General features: G+C 44.9%; 1 protein-coding gene across 1 annotated transcript; it reads left to right on the top strand.

The window, feature by feature from the left end:
* The first annotated feature begins 77 nt into the window (after nucleotides 1-77).
* NOBOX (NOBOX oogenesis homeobox) lies at nucleotides 78-15,121 on the top strand. The gene is made up of 9 exons (XM_075613046.1): nucleotides 78-108; nucleotides 1,744-2,253; nucleotides 2,705-2,811; nucleotides 3,167-3,381; nucleotides 5,799-5,896; nucleotides 6,741-6,954; nucleotides 7,448-7,731; nucleotides 14,253-14,450; nucleotides 14,825-15,121. The coding sequence occupies exons 1-9, from the start codon at nucleotides 78-80 to the stop codon at nucleotides 14,854-14,856; spliced, it is 1,689 nt and encodes a 562-aa protein (XP_075469161.1). The 3' UTR covers nucleotides 14,857-15,121.
* The last annotated feature ends 5,085 nt before the right edge of the window (nucleotides 15,122-20,206 follow it).

The raw sequence follows: 20,206 nt of genomic DNA, 5'->3' as shown, positions 1-20,206 counted from the left end.
CGCGGGGGCGGGAATGGGACCGGCCGGAGCTAAGAGCTGAGAAAGGAGGGGGAGACAATTACTGAGGGGAGAGAGACATGGAGCATGAGGAGGAGAGCAACAAGCTGGGTAACAAGCTGTGTCCGTAACTAATTATCTTTATCACTAAACTAATTATCTTTATCTGCATTAACATCATTTAAGCAAATCAGTTCATGGAGAGGCTCTGATACTGATCACTGAGGGGGTAATAATGTAATAATACCCCAGCCAGGAGCCCATTGCAAAGTAATGATACTTATACTAAGGATACTAGTAATTAGTGGCAATATTGGCTGATTACTATGTGCAAGAAAAGGGGGTACAGCTAATCAGCCTGATAAATGAGGGGTAATATTATTCGGGGGGGGGGTTAAATATTCAGGCTGCTAACGTGGGGCAAAACTGCTGCAGATGTCTCAGCAATTCATTTGGTGCAATTGTTTTGTCCCAATTTAACAACCAAGAGACTGACAAAAAAGGCCCCAAAGTCTCCCAACTGTATCCCAATGGACCGCTTTCGTTGATAAATCTAGTGGTATCGATTTTGCCCTGATTGTATGGGACCCTAGAATACTTAACACCCCCCCCCCCCATCCCCTCCCCCAATTCTTCCTGCTGCCACATAAGTGCAAACAGCACCCACTTTGTACAGGGAAAAAGTTTCATTGCTTTCAGTTTGGGGATTACTGGGGCATTCCCTTAGCTGTTGGGTATGAGCTAGGACTTTTAAGCTTGTATTTTCTCATTTGAAAAAGAGAACATTATGGGGTCCCTCAAGTTTTAACAATACTGGAGAATTTTGTAACAGTGTAACACCGGCAATGTTGCCTAATATGTGAATGATATTTATTTTACTCTGGCTATTTATGATGAGGGATTATGGTTTTAGGATTTAATTAACCGGAAAACACCACAAAACATCACCGACCGATCATCTTACACTTCCGGTTAAAACCGCTAATAACCTGGAAATTACGTAATTTCCTATGTGTGCTACCTCTTGTGTTGTCTGAAACAACACAACAGTTGTATGAAAACTGAAAATATGTGCACTGGTAAACACCAGATTCAAGTGTCATTTTTTGTATTTATTTTAGCACTGATAAACACCCGAAAAATAAACACTCGTTTTACAAAATAATAAACACCGAAAATGTGAATCCTTATGCCTGATTGACCGCTGTTCTGCATTGGAAGGGCGATGCCGACCCTTGGGCTTGTTATGGCAGAAAGCTGTCATGGTACACACTGGCAGATTAATATCCTATTTTCAAACTTTTTAAAGTCGCGCCCCACCCCCTGCCTCTTCCTACTCTCTGGCATCTCATCTCTGCGGCATCACAGGACATCGCATTGTCACGTAGTCATGGCGACACATTGTCAGGAGAAGCCAGAGAGACGGCAACAGGTCGTTACAGAGGCCCCGCACTGTCCTCCAGCAATCAATTTAAATGTTGTAGGGAAGAGCATGGGGTTTATGTAAGCGTGGCGCCTCTCCATACAAAATTTCGTGCCCCCAGTTAGCGCAGCCCTGACATAAGCTATACATTGTAGATTACAAGCTTATTGGAGCAGGCGTACATTGGGCAGGTACTATGTGCAGAGCGGTCTTACCACATTCTAAGAATATATTTTTACCATGAACATTGGCCTGGTGATGCTACTAGCACCATGTATTATAAATGTGGTATCATGCATTCCATGGTGGCATTTTCCCCGCAGGTGCTGAGGAGGAGGCAGAGGTATCATTGCTGTGCACAGAGCGGGTGGTAGAGGAGGGGTCCGGAGGTTACGACACGGTTATAATACCTAGTGAGGCTGATGACACTGTGACTTCTGACCCTGGACAGTTTAGCCTGAGTGTCCCTGCGAATTCATCAAATGAGGGGGGACAGTGCCAACTAAGCCTTGTAGCAGTGTGTGGGCTGCCCCCCGATACTGGGGATGGATGTTATTCTACATACAGTGGGGATAGACAGGAAGGGCCAGGCTATTTCTCCACAGCAGGGCAGTTCCAGCCAGTAAACCTAAAGGTGGGAAGCAGTTTCGTCCCAACGGCTCCTCCTCCTCGCCGCTCGGCTCGCTGTGCAGTGTCATATCGACTCCCAACGTTCATATATGAGACAGGACCTGGAGGAGAAACACTTAAGAGCAAGTCTCCAAGGGATAGTGACACCCCTGAGGAGCCAGCACCGCACTGTAGGAAGAAGAGCCGCACGCTCTACAGCCTCGGTGAGAACTGGAAGTCTCATTCTCTTCCTAACGGCCACTCGATGCTGCTGTTCATCTCTCTCTAGCTGTGTCTGTGTTTTGCTGTCTGCCTGTGGCGGTCCCTTTATGTCGCTGTATCAATGTAGTTCATGCACTTTCTTTTTTTTGCTTTTCTGGTTCCTGGCACAGTTTTTACTGGTCTAACTGTTTATCTCTCCGTATCTGTATCTGTGTGGGGCTCTTTTTCTGACTGTCTCCTCATATACCCAGATGTCACTGTCTTTGGTTCCTCTACACATTGTTGCATATCTCCTCTAGCATCCCAATGTCTTCCCTTTCTTTACCTCTGTCTTGAGCTCCCTCTTATAGTGCCTCTACATGTCTGGCTGTCTTTTCCCATGGTCTCCTGTCCTTGTGTCAGTCTCTGCTTGAGGATCCAAATGACCAGTCTCCTTGCGCCGGGCTGTCTCAGATCAGTTGCAGGAATTAGAGCGCATGTTCGTGGACGATCATTATCCAGACAGTGAGAAGAGACGTGAAATTGCTGAGAACATAGGTGTCACTCCACAAAGGATAATGGTGACTCTCTCCCTGTCTCACTCTCGTACCTGCCTTTGAACAGTCCTAGACCCTCCCCTCTACTTTTTCTCCTTATCTTTTAATTGGTGTCTTCTCTCTGCACTGTCTCTTTTAGCCATCTCACTTTTTTTCTGTCTTCTCTCTCTGTGTAATTTCTGCCCTCTCTCCAAGATGTTTATTTCCCAGTATTCTGACCCTTCCCTTAGAGCCGTCTTTTAGTCCCAGATTCTAGTTCTATATGTCATGGAATGAACAACTGTTAAGTTTTCTGGATTCTCTTAGCTGTCTTTTCACAGGATCTCTCTGTGTAGTTGCTCTGTCTGAACTGTTTATATCCATGAGATGTCTTTTTCAGGTTTGGTTCCAGAACCGTCGGGCAAAATGGCGCAAAGTGGAGAAAACTTCCCTGAAGGGCAGCAAAAAGTCTATATCTTCAGCTGGGATGACTCGTTTGGAGAGTGCTATGCTTGCGATCTCTTCCTCTGCTGGAATTTCTCGCCCAGAGAATGTTGCACTCACTGTCGTTTCGGGACACCACACCTATGCTCCAAATCCAGGACTTCGGAATGGGTAAGAGAATGAGAAAGGGAGCTATAATCTCAGTGTGGAGTACACACTTAAACCAGTTTAAGGTTATAAATATGCACTATTTATATAGTACAATACATCTGATGTACATCTGCAGGAGAGACGTGTGAGATCTCAAAACAATGTATAAAAGCTGTATCTATGGGAAACTCAGGTGGCAGGCCATTTAAAGGTATCATATCAATTGTTAAGGAGTATATACCAGAATTCTTCTTAGACCAGGCCTGCACAACTCGTAACGTGAAAAGGGCCGAACTGCTCCAAGGAAAAAAAAATTGGGCCGCACGGGTAAAATCATCATCATCATCATCATCATCATCTCTCCTCTCCAGCACCTCATCATCATCATCCTCATATATCTCCCCCAGCACCCCTCATCATCATCCTCATATCTCCCCCAGCACCCTTCATCATCCTCATATCTCCCCCAGAACCCCTCACTATCAACCTGTGCGATACTCCCTATCTATCTCTTGTACCCCCATCACTCCCCCTCACCCACACACATAATACTCCCTCTCCACATCAAACACACAATACCCCCCTGCACACCACACACATCCCACCCCCCTGCATCTCACATCCCTCTCCCCCTGCACCTCACATCATTCTCCCCCCTGCACCTCACATCATTCTCCCCCCTGCACCTCACATCATTCTCCCCCCTGCACCTCACACCATTCTCCCCCCTGCACCTCACACCATTCTCCCCCTGCACCTCACACCATTCTCCCCCCTGCACCTCACACCATTCTCCCCCCTGCACCTCACACCATTCTCCCCCCTGCACCTCACGCCATTCTCCCCCCTGCACCTCACACCATTCTCCCCCCTGCACCTCACACCATTCTCCCCCCTGCACCTCACACCATTCTCCCCCCTGCACCTCACACCATTCTCCCCCCTGCACCTCACACCATTCTCCCCCCTGCACCTCACACCATTCTCCCCCCTGCACCTCACACCATTCTCCCCCCTTGCACCTCACACCATTCTCCCCCCTTGCACCTCACACCATTCTCCCCCCTTGCACCTCACACCATTCTCCCCCCTTGCACCTCACACCATTCTCCCCCCTTGCACCTCACACCATTCTCCCCCCTTGCACCTCACACCATTCTCCCCCCTTGCACCTCACACCATTCTCCCCCCTTGCACCTCACACCATTCTCCCCCCTTGCACCTCACACCATTCTCCCCCCTTGCACCTCACACCATTCTCCCCCCTTGCACCTCCCATCACTCTCCCCCTTGCAGCTCCCATCACTCTCCCCCTGCACCTCCCATCACTCTCCCCCTGCACCTCCCATCACTCTCCCCCTGCACCTCCCATCACTCTCCCCCTGCACCTCACATCACTCTCCCCCTGCACCTCACATCACTCTCCCCCTGCACCTCACATCACTCTCCCCCTGCACCTCACATCACTCTCCCCCTGCACCTCACATCACTCTCCCCCTGCACCTCACATCACTCTCCCCCTGCACCTCACATCACTCTCCCCCTGCACCTCACATCACTCTCCCCCTGCACCTCACATCACTCTCCCCCTGCACCTCACATCACTCTCCCCCTGCACCTCACATCAACCCCCCTGCACCTCACATCACTCTCCCCCTGCACCTCACATCACTCTCCCCCTGCACCTCACATCACTCTCCCCCTGCACCTCACATCACTCTCCCCCTGCACCTCACATCACTCTCCCCCTGCACCTCACATCACTCTCCCCCTGCACCTCACATTACCCCCCCCCTGCACCTCACATTACCCCCCCCCAGCACCTCACATTACCCCCCCCAGCACCTCACATTACCCTCCCAGCACCTCACATTACCCCCCCCCCCAGCACCTCACATTAACCCCCCCCAGCACCTCACATTAACACCCCCAGCACCTCACATTAACCCCCCCAGCACCTCACATTAACCCCCCTGCACTTCAATCTGAGGAGGCGGCAGCAGAGCAGGCAGGAGTGCACGCACGCTCTAGCAAGCAGCAGGCAGGAAGTGCCTCAATGCTAGAGCGCGCTGCTACCCTGCGAGGGGGAGAACGGGCTCGCGGCGGAGGGTGACAGCGGGCTCGTGGCGGAGGGTGACAGCGGGCTCGCGGCGGAGGGTGACAGCGGGCTCGTGGGGGAGGGTGACAGCGGGCTCGCGGGGGATGGTGGCAACAGGCTCGCGGGGGATGGTGGCAACGGGCTCGCGGGGGGGGCGTGGGAGAGTGGACTCAGAGTGAGGGGGAGAACAGAAAGCCGCCACGGGCTGCACAGTGAGTGCATGCGGCCCGTGGGCCGCGTGTTGTGCAGGCCTGTCTTAGACTATCTGCAAACCCTCTCCCATCTCTCTCACTGTGTTCATGCATCTATCTCCTTCCCCACCCTCCATTACTTCTCACAGGCTGTCTCTGGTCTCGGGCTCCGTTCTCCAGGGATCTCAATCCTGTGATGCCAGCTCTCAGCAGAGCGCTGTCTGTAGTTCAAACACAAACAACTCAGGTCAGTAACCAGCATAGGCGAAGCATAATACTTGATCAAGAAACAGCTCAGTGAGAAATTACTCTGAGTTTGAACCTGGTTCAATTCCCTGTGTCATCTCCCTGTGCCTCAGGGACCAAAAACACATAGATTGTAAGCTCATCTGAACATGGACGGTGTCTGTAACAATCCTATGTACAATGCGGTGTACCTCGTAGACTGTAATTGTGAAGCGCTTTGAGTCCCATTTGGGAAAGCAGCGCTATATGAAATAAAAAGGTTATTTATTTTACTTTTCATACTGTGCTATTTTTACATATTTATATTTAACAGATTAGTTGGGTGTTTTTTTTTTACATATTTTTACATTATTTATATTAATATAAATAATAGAAAATCAGTATTCTTATTTAGATTGTTTAGTAATTCTTTTGTTATTACGTTTAATCGTATCTGTTGTTGGTTATGTAGGTTTAAACACTAAAACTGACAAATATCAGTACAATGATTAAAACCCACCAAAAAGAGGCATTTATAAAAAAGGATAGCTTGTTCTACCATAAGTGATAAAGATCCCACTTAATTAAGTGCCCATTAACTAGAAACAAAATGTTGAATTGAATGTACAATGAATGTACTCTTTTCCTGCGGTGCCTTGCCACGTTGTTATAATGCATACATGCTTACAAATTGTCACATGCTCCAGTTGTTTCTGTTTGGTTTGCTTTATATCATTAATACAATGGTTTAAACATCAGGACATGGTGTGTTCATCTCATAGCTTTTTCCACTACACAGTATTATAATTTATTTGTAAGTTAACAAGATAGTTGATCCACCTCAATCTTTTTCTTTCCATCCTCAGGTTTGGGGTCTCCCAGTGGGGGTTTTCTCACCCCTTCCCAGGAATATCCTCCGACATTCTCCAGCCCCCCGCCGCTGCGCCGGGTTGGCCTGCCAATGTCCATGACCTTTAACCCCAGCAGCTACATGGTTCCCTTAATGCTGGACACACCTGAGAGTACCTGCACCCCCCCTCCATCATCTGACGGAGACCTGTTTGCCTACAGTATGCAGGAGTATGTGCTATCCTACTCTCTGATTGGTCACACTGTTTGAGGTCACTCCATTTGTGAGACTGCGGTCATCATCTTAGTAAAAAATGTGTTGGCAGGGTGAGGTAGCGGGCAGCAGGATGAGAGGTAGCGGGCACCAGGGAGGAGCGGGCGGCAGAGTGAGAGGGAGCGGGCGGCAGGGTGAGGGAGGGAGGGGGCGGCAGAGTGAGAAGGAGCGGGCGGCAGAGTGAGGGAGGGAGCGGGCGGGAAGGAGCAGGCGGCAGGGTGAGAGGGAGAGGGCGGCAGGGTGAGAGGGAGCGGGCAGCAGGGTGAGAGGGAGCGGGCGGCAGGGTGAGAGGGAGCGGGCGGCAGGGTGAGAGGGAGCGGGCGGCAGGGTGAGAGGGAGCGGGCGGCAGGGTGAGAGGGAGCGGGCGGCAGGGTGAGTGACTGTTGTTACTTAAACAATATAGTTGCATTGTTGCAGTTTTTATTCAGCAGTCACTGTCTTTGGTTGTAGATCCCCAGCAATGCAGGAGCAGATGGGAGCAGCAATGAGATTTGGAGCCCAGTATTATCACCACAGCAACCAGCCGGGGCCCTTCCAGCTTCCCCAGTACGCCCAGTATCCGCAGTATACCCAATACCAGCGGCTCCCAGTGCATAACCTTACCCCAACCTCCCCCGAGGAGAACGCTTACCTCGCTGTGCCAGGCACCAACTCTGGGGTTTTGACCTATGGGAGCACTGGAGCCTTTCTGCAGGGGCAAACAGGAGGGCACATACTGCTGCAGCCGGGCACGGGTAAGATGTTTCATGCTTCAAAGACTGACTTTCTCACTGTGACTGTGCATAATTACCTTAAGGAATGACTTGTTTGGAAGACTGTCTGAAACTCCCCAAATACACTCATACTCTGTCTGTGTGACTGCCACCGACGCAGGTTGTGTGTGTGACTGCCACTGACACGGCTGTCATTCTTTCTGTCTCGAGCATTAAATAGTTACATAGTAGATGAGGTTGAAAAAAGACATGCATCCATCAAGTTCAACCTATGCTAGGTTTAGACGACAGATACTTTATCCTATATCCGTACTTACAGTATATAGATCCAGAGGGAGGCAAACAAAAACCCCCAGTGACACATCATCCAATGATATCTCATAAGGGGAAAAATAAATTTCTTCCTGACTCCAAATATTGACAATCAGATCACTCCCTGGATCAACATCCTTCCCATGTTTACTTATTTGGTATATCCCTGTATAACTTTCCTTTCTAAAAAGATGTCCAACATTTTTTTGAACAAATCTATTGTATCTGCCATCACAGTCTCCGTGGGTAATGAATTCCACATTGTAACTGTCCTTCCTGTAAAGAACCCTTTCCTTTGTTGCTGGTAAAATCTCCTTTCCTCCAATTGTAAGGGATGACCTGTGTCCTTTGTACTGTCCCCGAATATATTTGTATATAGTTATCATATCCCCTCTCAGACGCCTCTTTTTTAATGTAACTAAATCTAATTTAGCTAGCCTCTCCTCATAAGTTAGATTGGCCATCCCCTTTATTCATTTGGTGGCTCTTCTCTGCACTCTCTCTAGTTCCATAATGTATTTTCTAAGGAGTGGTGCCAAAAATTGTACTCCATATTCAAGGTGTGGTCTTACCAACGCTTTATAAAGGGGCATACATATGTTTACTTCCCTTCTATCCATTGCCTGTTTAATGCAAGATAAGATATTGTTTGCCTTTTGCAGCTACTGCATGACTTTGGGCACTATTGCTAAACCTGCTGTCTACAAGCACTCCTAAATCCTAATCCATTGAGGATTCCCCCAATTTATCCCCATTTAATTTGTAAATAGTCTGTTTATGTTTGCTTCCCAAATGCATAACCTTACATTTATCTGTATTAAACCTCATCTGCCATTTAACTGGCCAAGTTGCCAGTCTCTCCCAAGTCCTTCTGGAGAGAAATTACATCCTGCTCTGATTCTACATTACACAATTTAGTGTCAACAGACTAGATGAAGACTTTGCTCTGTATGCCAACCTCAAGGTCATTAATAAACAAGTTAAAAAGCAGGGGTCCCAGTACCGATCCCTGAGGTACTCCACTCACGACCTTGGCCCAACCTGAAAAGGTTCCATTTATGACAACTTTCTGTTGTCTATATTTCAACCCAGGTGCAAATATTTTTACTGAGTCCAATTTGCTTTTATTTTGTACACCAACCTCTTGTGTGGAACCATATCAAAAGCCTTTGCAAAATCTAAGTAGACCATAGCAACTGCATTACCCTGGTCTAAATTCCTACTTACCTCCTCAAAGAAACAAATAAGGTTAGTTTGCATGATCTATCCTTCATAAATCCATGCTGACTATTACTAATAATTTTGTTTTCCATTAGGTATTCCTGAATATTATCCCGTATTAAACCTTCAAGTAGCTTCCCACTATTGAAGTCAGGCTTACAGGTCTGTAATTCCCTGGTTGTGATCTAGCTCCCTTTTTAAATATAGGCACCACATCTGCTTTACGCCAATCTTGTGGTATTGAGCCTGTGGCAATGGAGTCCTTGAATATTAAATGTAATGATTTGCCTATTACTGAACTTAACTCCTTGAGAACTCTTGGATTTATGCCACCTGGGCCAGGTGCCTTATTTACTTTAATTTTATCAAGCCGCTTATGAACTTCAGTTAACCAATTATTAGTTAATATAGAGTTTGTGGCTTCCTCCTGCGGCACTACTATTTAAATAGATTTTTCCCTAGTAAACATAGAGGCAAAGAATTTGTTTAATATCTCTGCTTTTTCCTTATCTCCAATAATCTGCCTGCCCATCTCACACGGAAAGGGTCCTATACTTTATTTTCTGATTTTTTTTGTTATTAAGGTACTTAAAGAACTTTTTAGGGTTGATATTGCTTTCTATTGCAATCCTTTTTTCATTATCCATTTTTGCTAATTTGATTGCCCATTTGCAATTTTTGTTACATTTCTTATAATTCTGATATTATGCTTCCGTCTCCAGGGCCGCCGACAGAAATCGTGGGGCCCAGGGTAAATGTTTTAAGCAGGGCCCCACCAGCCCGTGTCGGCGGTATTGCAAGCCACCCCCTCTTCCCCCTCCCTCTTTCCATGTATTTCTCTCCCTTCCGTCTCACCCACTCTCACGCCTCGCATGTATTTCTCTCCCCTGCGTCTCACTCTTACTCTTATTCACACACATCATATAAAAAAAAAAACCTCCCCAATACATATAAAAAAATAACCCAGCCCATGTAAAAATACCACCAAGCCCCCCCAATACATATAAAAAGCCCGCAATACGTATAAAAATGCCCCAATACATAAAAAAAGACCCCAAATACATATTAAAAAGACCTCCACCCCAATACATATTAAAAAATCCCCACCTCCCCAATACATATTTTAAAAAATCCAACCCCCCAAATCATAAAAAAAAAAAAGACTCCCACCCCCCAATACATATTAAAAAGACTTCGTTTGTGGATGATCAGGCCAGGTCCAGTGGATGTGGGGGGCCCGGAGGCCGGCACTGCAAGTTGGGCTCGACCTCTGGCCATGCCTGGCTGGCAGTGATCTCGCGGCCAGACCCCGATTCTTCCCGCAGCAGCCTGCATGCCTCTGTCCCTGTTAGGATCGCGGCTAGGCTCCGCGCCCCCTGACGCGGTACGCGGCGGTGCGTGCAGACCCCTGTGTGCGTGCCAGCCAACCAAAACATCTGCAGAGGCGTGCTCCCCGCATAGCGCCACAGCGCCTGCACTCACTGGTGATGCGCTCGCCCCACGCCGCACTCTAATTTGCGCGCGCATGCCGCACGATAGCTGATACCAGGAATGGTATCGCCTCTTGCCTGCAGCCAATCTCCTCTCCTACTATCGGCTCACAGCCTTTGTCTGACCTCACTCTGTCTGCAGCCTCCTGATTTGGTTCTCACTCTCTTTATTTACCTTCCTGATTCCTGTGCACATTGCTAAGCATAAACTAAGATTTGTGCTGTGCTCGCTGCTTGACGTCTGTGTGTTTCCAGTGCTTGTCTGAACCTGTGCTTTGACCCTTGCCTGTACCCAGACCCATCTCTTCTCTAACTCTGAACTTTGTCTTGACTTTTTGGATTCTTCTCTCTCCAACTTACGGACCACGGCAAGTACCACGACATACCTGAACTCTTGTACCCTGACCCGTCCTCCCGACTCTGACTAAGCACTCCGGACCCGGCTCTGTGGTTGTAGGGTGGCGGTAATATACATCCCCACCTCTGCCCCGCGGTCTAAGTCATGTTTGCGGTGAGCGCAGCGTGACAGTCCCAGGCCAAGCTTCCGACAGGCCTCCCTCTCATGCCGTCGCACGCCGGAAGCAAAGGGCGCTGACGTCAGAGCGCTTCTGGCGCGCTGACATCAGAGAGGCCAGTCGGCGTGGGACAGAGGGATAGAGTCATGCAGGCTGCTGCTAAGGGAGAGGAAGTGGCTCAGTGAGTAACAACACTGACTGGCACTGAGCGTTTGAATCAGGGAAGCCTGGTTCAGTATGGTAGAAAAAATGTGCAAAAATGCACATAGCAGCGCACTGCCCAAAAAAAGGGGAACAAAGATGATAAAATAAAGAATTTATTGTCCAATCAAAATGACAAAAAGGGAGGTATGAACCCTCCTACACGTTTCACACAATTGTGCTTTATCACGGAGTATGGTGTGATGTCTAGAGGACCCCATTATATAGTGCTATCAATAAGAAAACCATTGCTCAATTAATCGATTTTGGTGCCAAAACGGTATGACGTCATTGCAGGTGCCCGTACGCTCCCGCGTCTGTGCCGTGATTCCACAATCCCCCCCCCCTTACATGCATGCGCACGTTGCTACGGAGTGCTCCTACCTAAGGCGGACCTGGAACCACCCTTAGCCGGGGTCCGGCCGCGAGAGGACCGGCAGACGGGCCTGGCCAGAGGGTGGGGGCCAACTTGCAGTGCTGGCCAGCCGAGCTCCCCTGATTCACCGGGCCTGGGATGCCAACCCCAGCAGACCCACCCTGTTGGCGGCCTTGTCAGTCTCTTCTGACTTCAAGAATCTAAACACCTGCCTCTTTTTTCCATTTCCTCCCATACCTGTTTATTTAGCCACATTGGTTTTGACTTTTCTTTTATACTTATTACCCAAGGGTATACAGTACCCTGATTAGAGGTGTGTTTTTCTAACAGAGACTGTTTTAAAGACTGCCCATTTATCTTCTACATTTTCCCTGCAAAAACATCATCCTAATGTATTTCTTGTAGAAAAGTCCTCAGTTTATTAAAATCTGCCTTTCTAAAATGTAATGTCTTTGTTGAACCCAAGTAATCTGTTTTTTGATCATTTATTTCAAATGAGACCATGTTATGGTCACTGTTCCAGGACTTGAATATTTGTTATTACTTCTACATTGTTTGATATTACCAAATCCAGTATTGCCCCTCTCCTGGTTGGTTCCTCAATATTTTGGGTCATGTAATTGTCTTTAAGCACCCGCAAAAACCTGTTTCCTTTTGTTGTAATGCTAATCTGATAGACTGGGGCAATGTCTGGATACTTAAAATCACCCATTATGCAAACATGACCTAGTTTTGATGCCTTCTTCATTTACAAAAGTATTTTAGCTTCCTCAATCCCCCCCCCCCCCTTACCCAGCGTCAAATGACGCGTGGGGTCATGTGACGACACGTGACCCCCCGCAGCATCATTCGACGCACGTCACATGACCCACCGAGGAAAGGTAGGTGAAGTCTGCACCCCTCCAAAATAATCTTTATAGCATAGCCCTACAAACATTTTTTCTTTTTTTGCTTTTACCTCCACTGATAATTTCTATCCACAAGGTCTCTACATTTTCATCACTCCGTTCATAAACATCTTCCCTTATAATAGATTTTAGTTCCAATTTAACATATTAGCATTCTCCACCTCCTCTTCTATTTGCCCGATCCTTCCGAAAAAGGGAATAACCCTCTAAGTTAACTGTCCAGTCATGAGTTCCATCAAACCATGTTTCAGTAATGCCTATGATATCGCGACAGAGCTCATTGCCTTGCGCACTCCTGCAACCCCAGCAATCTGTGAAATTGGCTGCAGGAGATTGGGGAGGCGTGGCGGACGTGTCACGAAGTTGGTTCAGCCTCATTGGCTGAACCGCTCACATGACGCAGACGTCACACGGCTGCGCTTGAAAATACCAAAAAAATTGTCTCTTCAAATCGCGGTCGTGCACGTGCACTGGTAGCAGCCTCATAGGCATTAGGCAATTTGTGCTTGTCACGCTCACGCCAACACAATCGCACGGACTATACGCTCAGCCTTATTCTAAATCTGCTGAAGCAGCCATTCAGGCCGAAAATCCCCAGATGGCAACTTTGGTATGTATTGATACTAAGTCACTAAGAGACTCCTTTGGTCTAATAAACACCTGGGGTCGTTTTTAAAAGTGGAATTCCACGTAACCAGTCCCCCCAAAAACCGATTGGCTTATAAACCAGAGTGCTAAAATCAAAGATTAGATTGATATTTGTTTCTTTGGAAATTAAGTACAAATTGCATTCCTTAGGGGAGGTATTATTAATAAAGTGTCTTCTTTACCCTTAGCCAAACCTGCTCTTGTCAGTGAGCCGATAAAACAAGGGGAGAGCGAGGGGTTTGCATGTGCAAACTATTGCTTAACACCCAGTGACATCAGACTAAAGGGAGTAGCCCAAGGGTTCTCAACTCCAGTCCTCGACACCCAACAGGTCAGGTTTTCAGGATATCCACGCTTAAGCACAGGTGGCTCCCTGCTTCTCCACACGTGGGTTAATCAGTGGCTCAGTCAACTGAGCCCCCTGTGCTGAAGCTGGGATATCCTTAAAAATGTACCTGTTGAGGGGTCTTGAGGACTGGAGTTGAGCACCCCTGGTGTATTCAGAGGAAATCAAACCCCTTTCTCTGCTCATCGTGTTTACAAACTTACTTTAAAAAAAAAAAAAAAGAAATGTAAAAATACTTGCTGTCAGAATTTGGTAAAGAAGGCATCGATCATCGCAATATCTCTGCCATAAGCACACTTTAGTTATGTACCAATTGTGGTCCATTCAGTGAGGGGAGGAGGAACTCTTCAAAGCAAACTTCAGTCGACTGTAACTTTTCTTTCTCTGCCAGAGTAGCCGTGCTCAAGGTGCATTTTTAGATCAAAGTCCATTATTTTCCTCACGGTGTTACAGATGCATGTAAATGTGTTGATGAACAGAGCATGGTCTCATCATCTCTTATAGCATTGGCATGTCTCTCTGCAGGGGGAATCTCGTTCCAAGCCTCTCCGTGGAGTGACATGTACATACAGAGTGCTTCTTTCCCGTGTCCGCGCTCTCAGATTGGGGGAACTCGCTACCTAGCGGAGCAGTCTAATTTTCCTCCAACAGCCCCTCGCATTCTGCAGCATCCAAAACCTGCCCAGCCGGCCCAGACTACCAGTGAACGCGATAACACTGCTAGTGGGTGACTATGTCTCCCTCTTGTCCTTATTTTCTTTCCCTTTTTTTACCTTGCATCTGCACTGTATTTCTTTCTCTAACCTTTATTTTCTTTTGTCTTTATTTTCTACACTTGTTTTATTGCTCTTAAATGCAAGCTTTTGTTAATATTACTACACTCTGGTATTTAATTTTCTTTCTGTTCCATGTTTTCTCTTCATTTTTCAATGCTTTTATTCTCTTCCTTTCCATGCTTCTACTAGTTTTTTTGTTTTATATACTATCCCTCTTTTCTCTTTGATATGCCCTCTCTTCCGTTCTTGTCTGTCGGTTGGCTGTTCTTGTTCTTTGTCTGTTGCTATCTGTCACTTATGCTTCTGTTTTTTTCTTCTCAGCTATCTCGCAAGATGTTGCAACACCGCTTTGACTGTGACCACAAGAGCCGCGTGTGAGTCACTTTTGTTTAGTGAGCGAAATCACAATAGGAGGGGAGAGTACAGTAGATGAGAGAAAAGAAGCCAAGAACATGTTACATTGGGGTCTGAGAAAGTGGCATCTGTTTAATTTATTTGTAATTTTCCTTGTGAAGGGACTTTGAATTTTGTGTTCATATTAAGGGATGGAGTTTACATTTTGGGTGGCATCAAAGGAGGTGACATTCACAGAAACTTTATATAAATAAAGTAATATTTTGTGTGACTTGTGAAGCTGACTCCATCATTAGTTGGACATATTCAGCTTAGTGACAGTGGCAGATGTCCAGTCAATTCTGTCACTCTGTCAGTGAGACATCGACATAAAGTCAGGTGGCATTGTGAGTCTGTAAGCCCTACCACAGGATGAGAGAGTCTGACACTGTTTCCTTCGGTCATGCTACAGTGGCAGACACTCAATGAATCGTAGCGCCATTCTGAGTTTGGCCACGCAACGCTGACGTCACGCTGCAGTCGCTGACAAATCAAATGGAAATGACTTCCAACAATCGCGACCAAGCCGTCACTCCGCTCCTACTATAAGCACACGCAACGGATTCAATACATTTTGTTTTGATGCACCGTGGCCGGGACTATAAGCGCGGCCTTTGTGTCCCCTTGTATAGGAAGGACAGACAAGGTAGTATCTTTCATGGTGACACGGAGTCCCTTTTCCACCACTCGGTGATATAGTCATATAGAGACAGAATGGATGTGTTTTATATGAACTAAAGAAATTAAACATTCAACCTATTATACAATAGAGTTGTGCTAAAACAGGATAGTTGTATACAGTATATTCACTGTTCATCACCCAAGAAAGGATGGAAATACTTTGAAAGGCAAATCAGTGAAACCATCTTTATACATAGCATGACATTTCCTGTGTGAATTTGAATATAGAAGCTTCAAATGTTTCAATTGTGTACATTATGACGATACAATCTGCATACTCCATATCAATAGCTATGCTCAGTCCAGTCTATTTCATTTCTTTTCATATAGAATCACTCAAATCCACTGGTTTCAGTCCCTAAATGTTGATATCTGACACATAACATGGGAGACAGGGGCAACCTGCCCTTACCCAAAACATCAGATTACAGCTGTTTACAAATATCTGGGTTGTGAGCAGGTGATTGCTTTTAGTTAGAGATCACATGATTAGAAACCAGATCCCCAACGATTTTAACAGTAGAGGATGGTCCTCTTCCATTAAAATAGTGTACGACTCTTGAGAAATAATGGGCAGAGAAGGGTAGGTAGCCGTGTTGGTTCAATCTTCCATGTAGTGGGAGAGGGAGTAGGTACAATACCTTTTATTGGATATGTTACAAGCTTTCAAATCTCTCAGGGTTCTTCATTGGGTATGGCAGAAATACAGCATGCAGTAGAGCTGCCATGTGAAACAGCGGATTGCGGTATCTCCCAAAGCAGGCAAAGAAGGGTGGGTAGTCATATTATATAATTACATAGCAGGCAAAGGGTGGGTAGTCGTGTTACATAGTAGGCAAAGAAGGGTGGGTAGCAGTGTTGAGACATAAGGACACGCAAGGGGTTAAACTACAGATAATTATTCCATATCCTCCAGCTATGCTTATTTAGGGGTTACCATAGCTGTTTTGGGGGTCCTGTGCCCAGCATACCATATTTCTGCCAGTGTGAAAGATCACCAGAGAAATCAGCTGCCTGTCTCCAGCACCCACTGATCGAACTTTGGAATCTTCAGGTAATCGCAGCTGCCAGGGATCGGTGACATTTGCAAAGAGCCTTGCAAATAAGATTCCAATTCTTAGAAGCCTGCAAGGAAAATAAACTAGCAATCTATACCTACTTTCTCAAGTTTTAAATGGCAGACTACAGTATGTCCTCAAGTTTCAGTCATGTCTTGGACCTTGGAAGTACACTCCTGCTAATTCTGCCAGTTACTCAGGCAGGTAAGTACATTTTCTCACACAGAAACTCACTATAAAAGCTACAGTGATAAAATGATATGGTGCAGATGTAAATGATTATGGTCATTTTAAAGTATTGTTTAAGCATATCTAATTACATTTCACTACACTTCTGGACCTTCTACTTGTAAATATTTTCTAGTCCGGCCCTTTGGAAAATGAAGTGTACATATTTACATTGACAATTAGGAAGAGCAGCACACTGTCTAATATCAATTTAACCCATAGTCACTATGTCATATGTCATGTATACCAAGGGCCTGATTACGTACTGCCTACATCATGTGCTTTCTGCTCATTGTCTGAGATTAACAGAGAGAAAATCCAGGGATTAGATGCGGTGCACAGCTGCAAAAACAGGGCCAGCACCAATGCTGATGGGGTTAAAAATAATTTATTAAACAACATAGTAACGGGGAACAGCGACACACTGACGCGTTTCAGGCAAACGCCCTTTTTCAAAGAGTAAACTCGCATCTGATCAAACTCCCGGTCTTATAGAAAATCCCCCACCTCCAAACGCCGATGTCACAGTGTAAATTTGGCACGAAAAACATAGAGTGATCCTATTGGTGGAGCCCTCTTCCAATCAGCTGTCTGGAATGGAAGGTGAGTCCCGTGTGGACAGGGGATAGTATACAGACCCATAGAGAGCAGACCTGTTACAATAACAAACAGAATTGAGACAAAGAAACATAAAATAGGTACAATAACATCCAATACAAAACAAGATAATATAAACTAGCGAATTGGTTCCCTATATAGGTCAAGGACATAGACAAAGTAAATGACTGGCTGGAATTATATACAAAAACAGGTTAGTTTTAGATAATCAAGATATATATATATATATATATAAAATAATATATATACATATAAAGCCAACAGAAAATCTATAATATGAATTATCAAATGTGAATAAAGTGCATATTTATACAATCTATTGAAAACTAGTCTTTTAGAAAAGTGCAGTAAAACTGAAAGCAAATAATACTAAAATTAGATTATTACTAATAGTAACAAAGATTAACTAATGTCAGAGAATAAATATAAATATAGATGCAAAATATGATAATATCAATAAATGTAAATTATAAATATCCATCTAATAATAATAATGAAGTATCTTCATACAAATTATAATATGAGAACTAAATCTATCTTAAAAAATGCTTAAATTCCCAATCTTGGTTCATGCCCCTGGGTGCTAACGTCCCAAGGGCATAAATCCAATGCATCTCTCTACAATTTAGGAGAGCTTCTCTATCTCCTCCCCTGATATTGGTATGTATGTGTTCAAGAGCACTATATGTAAATGTTATTAGTGATCCTTGAGGACAGTTGGTAAAATGGCGAGCTACAGGGAATCTATCGTCATGTTTTTTAATACTTCTAATGTGTTCACCTATTCTAATTCTAAGTGTTCGAATAGTCCTGCCAATATAACCACTTCCACAGACACATATGAGCAAGTAAATCACAAAGTTGGTATTATAGGTTATAAATGACTGTATGTGATATTTATGATTTGTACTGTATACACATTCTTGATTGATTTAATTGGTGTAGCATATCTGCAGAGACTGCAATCCCCACATTTGAAGAAGCCCCTGGGCAGATTTGACACATTATCTTTGGCTGAGCAGTACAAACTGGGTGAAACATGACTACCAATGGTCCTTGCTTTTTTGAAAACCATTTTAGGGTTAGATTTTGTTTAATGATCCAAGTCTTTATCTAATTTCAAGACTGCCCAATGTTTATGTAGGATAAACCTAATCTGCTCAGCCTGTTTGGAAAAAGTGGTCACAAAGAGTGGCATCTGGCTAGTTGCATCATACTGAGTATAAATTTTTATTTTTGTATTATTATGTTTATTTAATTTGGCTTTAGCTAGGAGTACGCTCCTATCTGTACATAATGCCTGTTCAAAAGCAACCTCCAAATCCCTTTCTCTGTAGCCACTATTTCTGTATCTCATCTTCAGTTCTTCTGCTTGTATAAGGAAGGACTCATTCGTTGAACAGATCCTCCTAAGTCTTAGGAACTGTCCTTTGGGGATGCCCCTTATTAAAGATCTAGGATGGGCACTGTTAGATCTGAGCAGTGAATTTCGGGAGTTCTCTTTTCTATAGATGTTGGTCTGTATTTTTAAGTCAACATCTATATATAAATGTATATCCAAGTAATCAATCTTTGTGTCATGAAACGTATGAGTGAATTTCAAATTATAAGTATTTGCCTCAAAATATTCAAAAAAGTGTGAAGTGTGTCCAGATCCCCATTCCAAATAAATAATAAATCATCTATATAGCGACGAAAAAAAATAATGTGTTCTCTAAATGGATTGGTGTCACCGAAAATGTGGGTAGTTTCCCAGAATCCCATAAAGAGGTTAGCGAATGAGGGTGCAAATGACGTGCCCATAGCTGTCACCTGTGTTTGTAAAAAGTATTGTTTGTCAAATATAAAATAGTTGTGCTGTAACAAAAACATAACTGAATCTAATATAAAAGTGCTCTGTGCTAAGTGAATGTTAGAGTTATTAAGAAAGTGACTAATAGCCCTTGTGCCTAAAGTGTGATCTATTATAGTATATAGAGGTCACATCAAGTGTGACCCACATGAATGTTTTAGACCAAGTGATATTTTGAATATCTTGAAGCAAATCCAAAGAATCTCTCAAATATGAGGGAAGTGTTTTAACTAAAGTCTGTAAAAAATAATCCAAGTAACTTGATAGACCATCTCCCAAAGATCTTACAACAGGAGTTGCTGACCAGTAACAGTGCCGTCTGTGGAGATCTTTTGTCCGGTGGAGTACTGCATTTGACTGTGTTATACTCATACTAGTAACTGTCTCCACTTCATGGACTATTATAGCTATCTGTATTTCCACTACTCATGTAGCACTGGGTCCAATACTTCACTCAGCATTATTTGGCTTCTTTTATACACTATTAGTGTGTTCAACTCAAACATTTATCTTTATTACATGTTTCCATCATACTGAGCATTGCTACTTGGAACACTATTTGTCTGAGATTAAGAGTACCCCTCTTCCATTGAAGGAGTTTTATCTTTTCAAAATAATAATTTCCTGTGGTAGGTGAGAAGCAGCGGTCTGCTCCCGAGATACCGTGCTTACTTCATGAGGAGTGGCTCAGTGAGAAAAGACTGAGTTTAAAGTAGGGGAAGGGAAGCTGGTTCAATTCACGGTGTTGGCTCCTTGTGGCCTTGGGCAAGTCACTTTATCTCCCTGTGGCTCAGGCACCAAAAACATAGATTGTAAGCTCGGCGGGGTAGGGACCTGTGCCCGACAAAATGTCTCTGTAAAGCGCTAAGTAAA

The sequence above is a fragment of the Ascaphus truei genome, chromosome 8 (assembly GCF_040206685.1).
Source record: "Ascaphus truei isolate aAscTru1 chromosome 8, aAscTru1.hap1, whole genome shotgun sequence".
In the NCBI taxonomy this organism is placed as follows: Eukaryota; Metazoa; Chordata; class Amphibia; order Anura; family Ascaphidae; genus Ascaphus; species Ascaphus truei.
This window is presented reverse-complemented; position numbering and strand designations above follow the sequence as displayed.

Bases quoted from the DNA above. Each gene is read 5' to 3' on its own strand.
- NOBOX (XM_075613046.1), top strand. From the start codon at position 78: ATGGAGCATGAGGAGGAGAGCAACAAGCTGG. The intron at 3,382-5,798 runs GTAAGAGAATGA...TACTTCTCACAG, and splicing joins AATCCAGGACTTCGGAATGG to GCTGTCTCTGGTCTCGGGCT. The intron at 6,955-7,447 runs GTATGTGCTATC...CTTTGGTTGTAG, and splicing joins TTTGCCTACAGTATGCAGGA to ATCCCCAGCAATGCAGGAGC.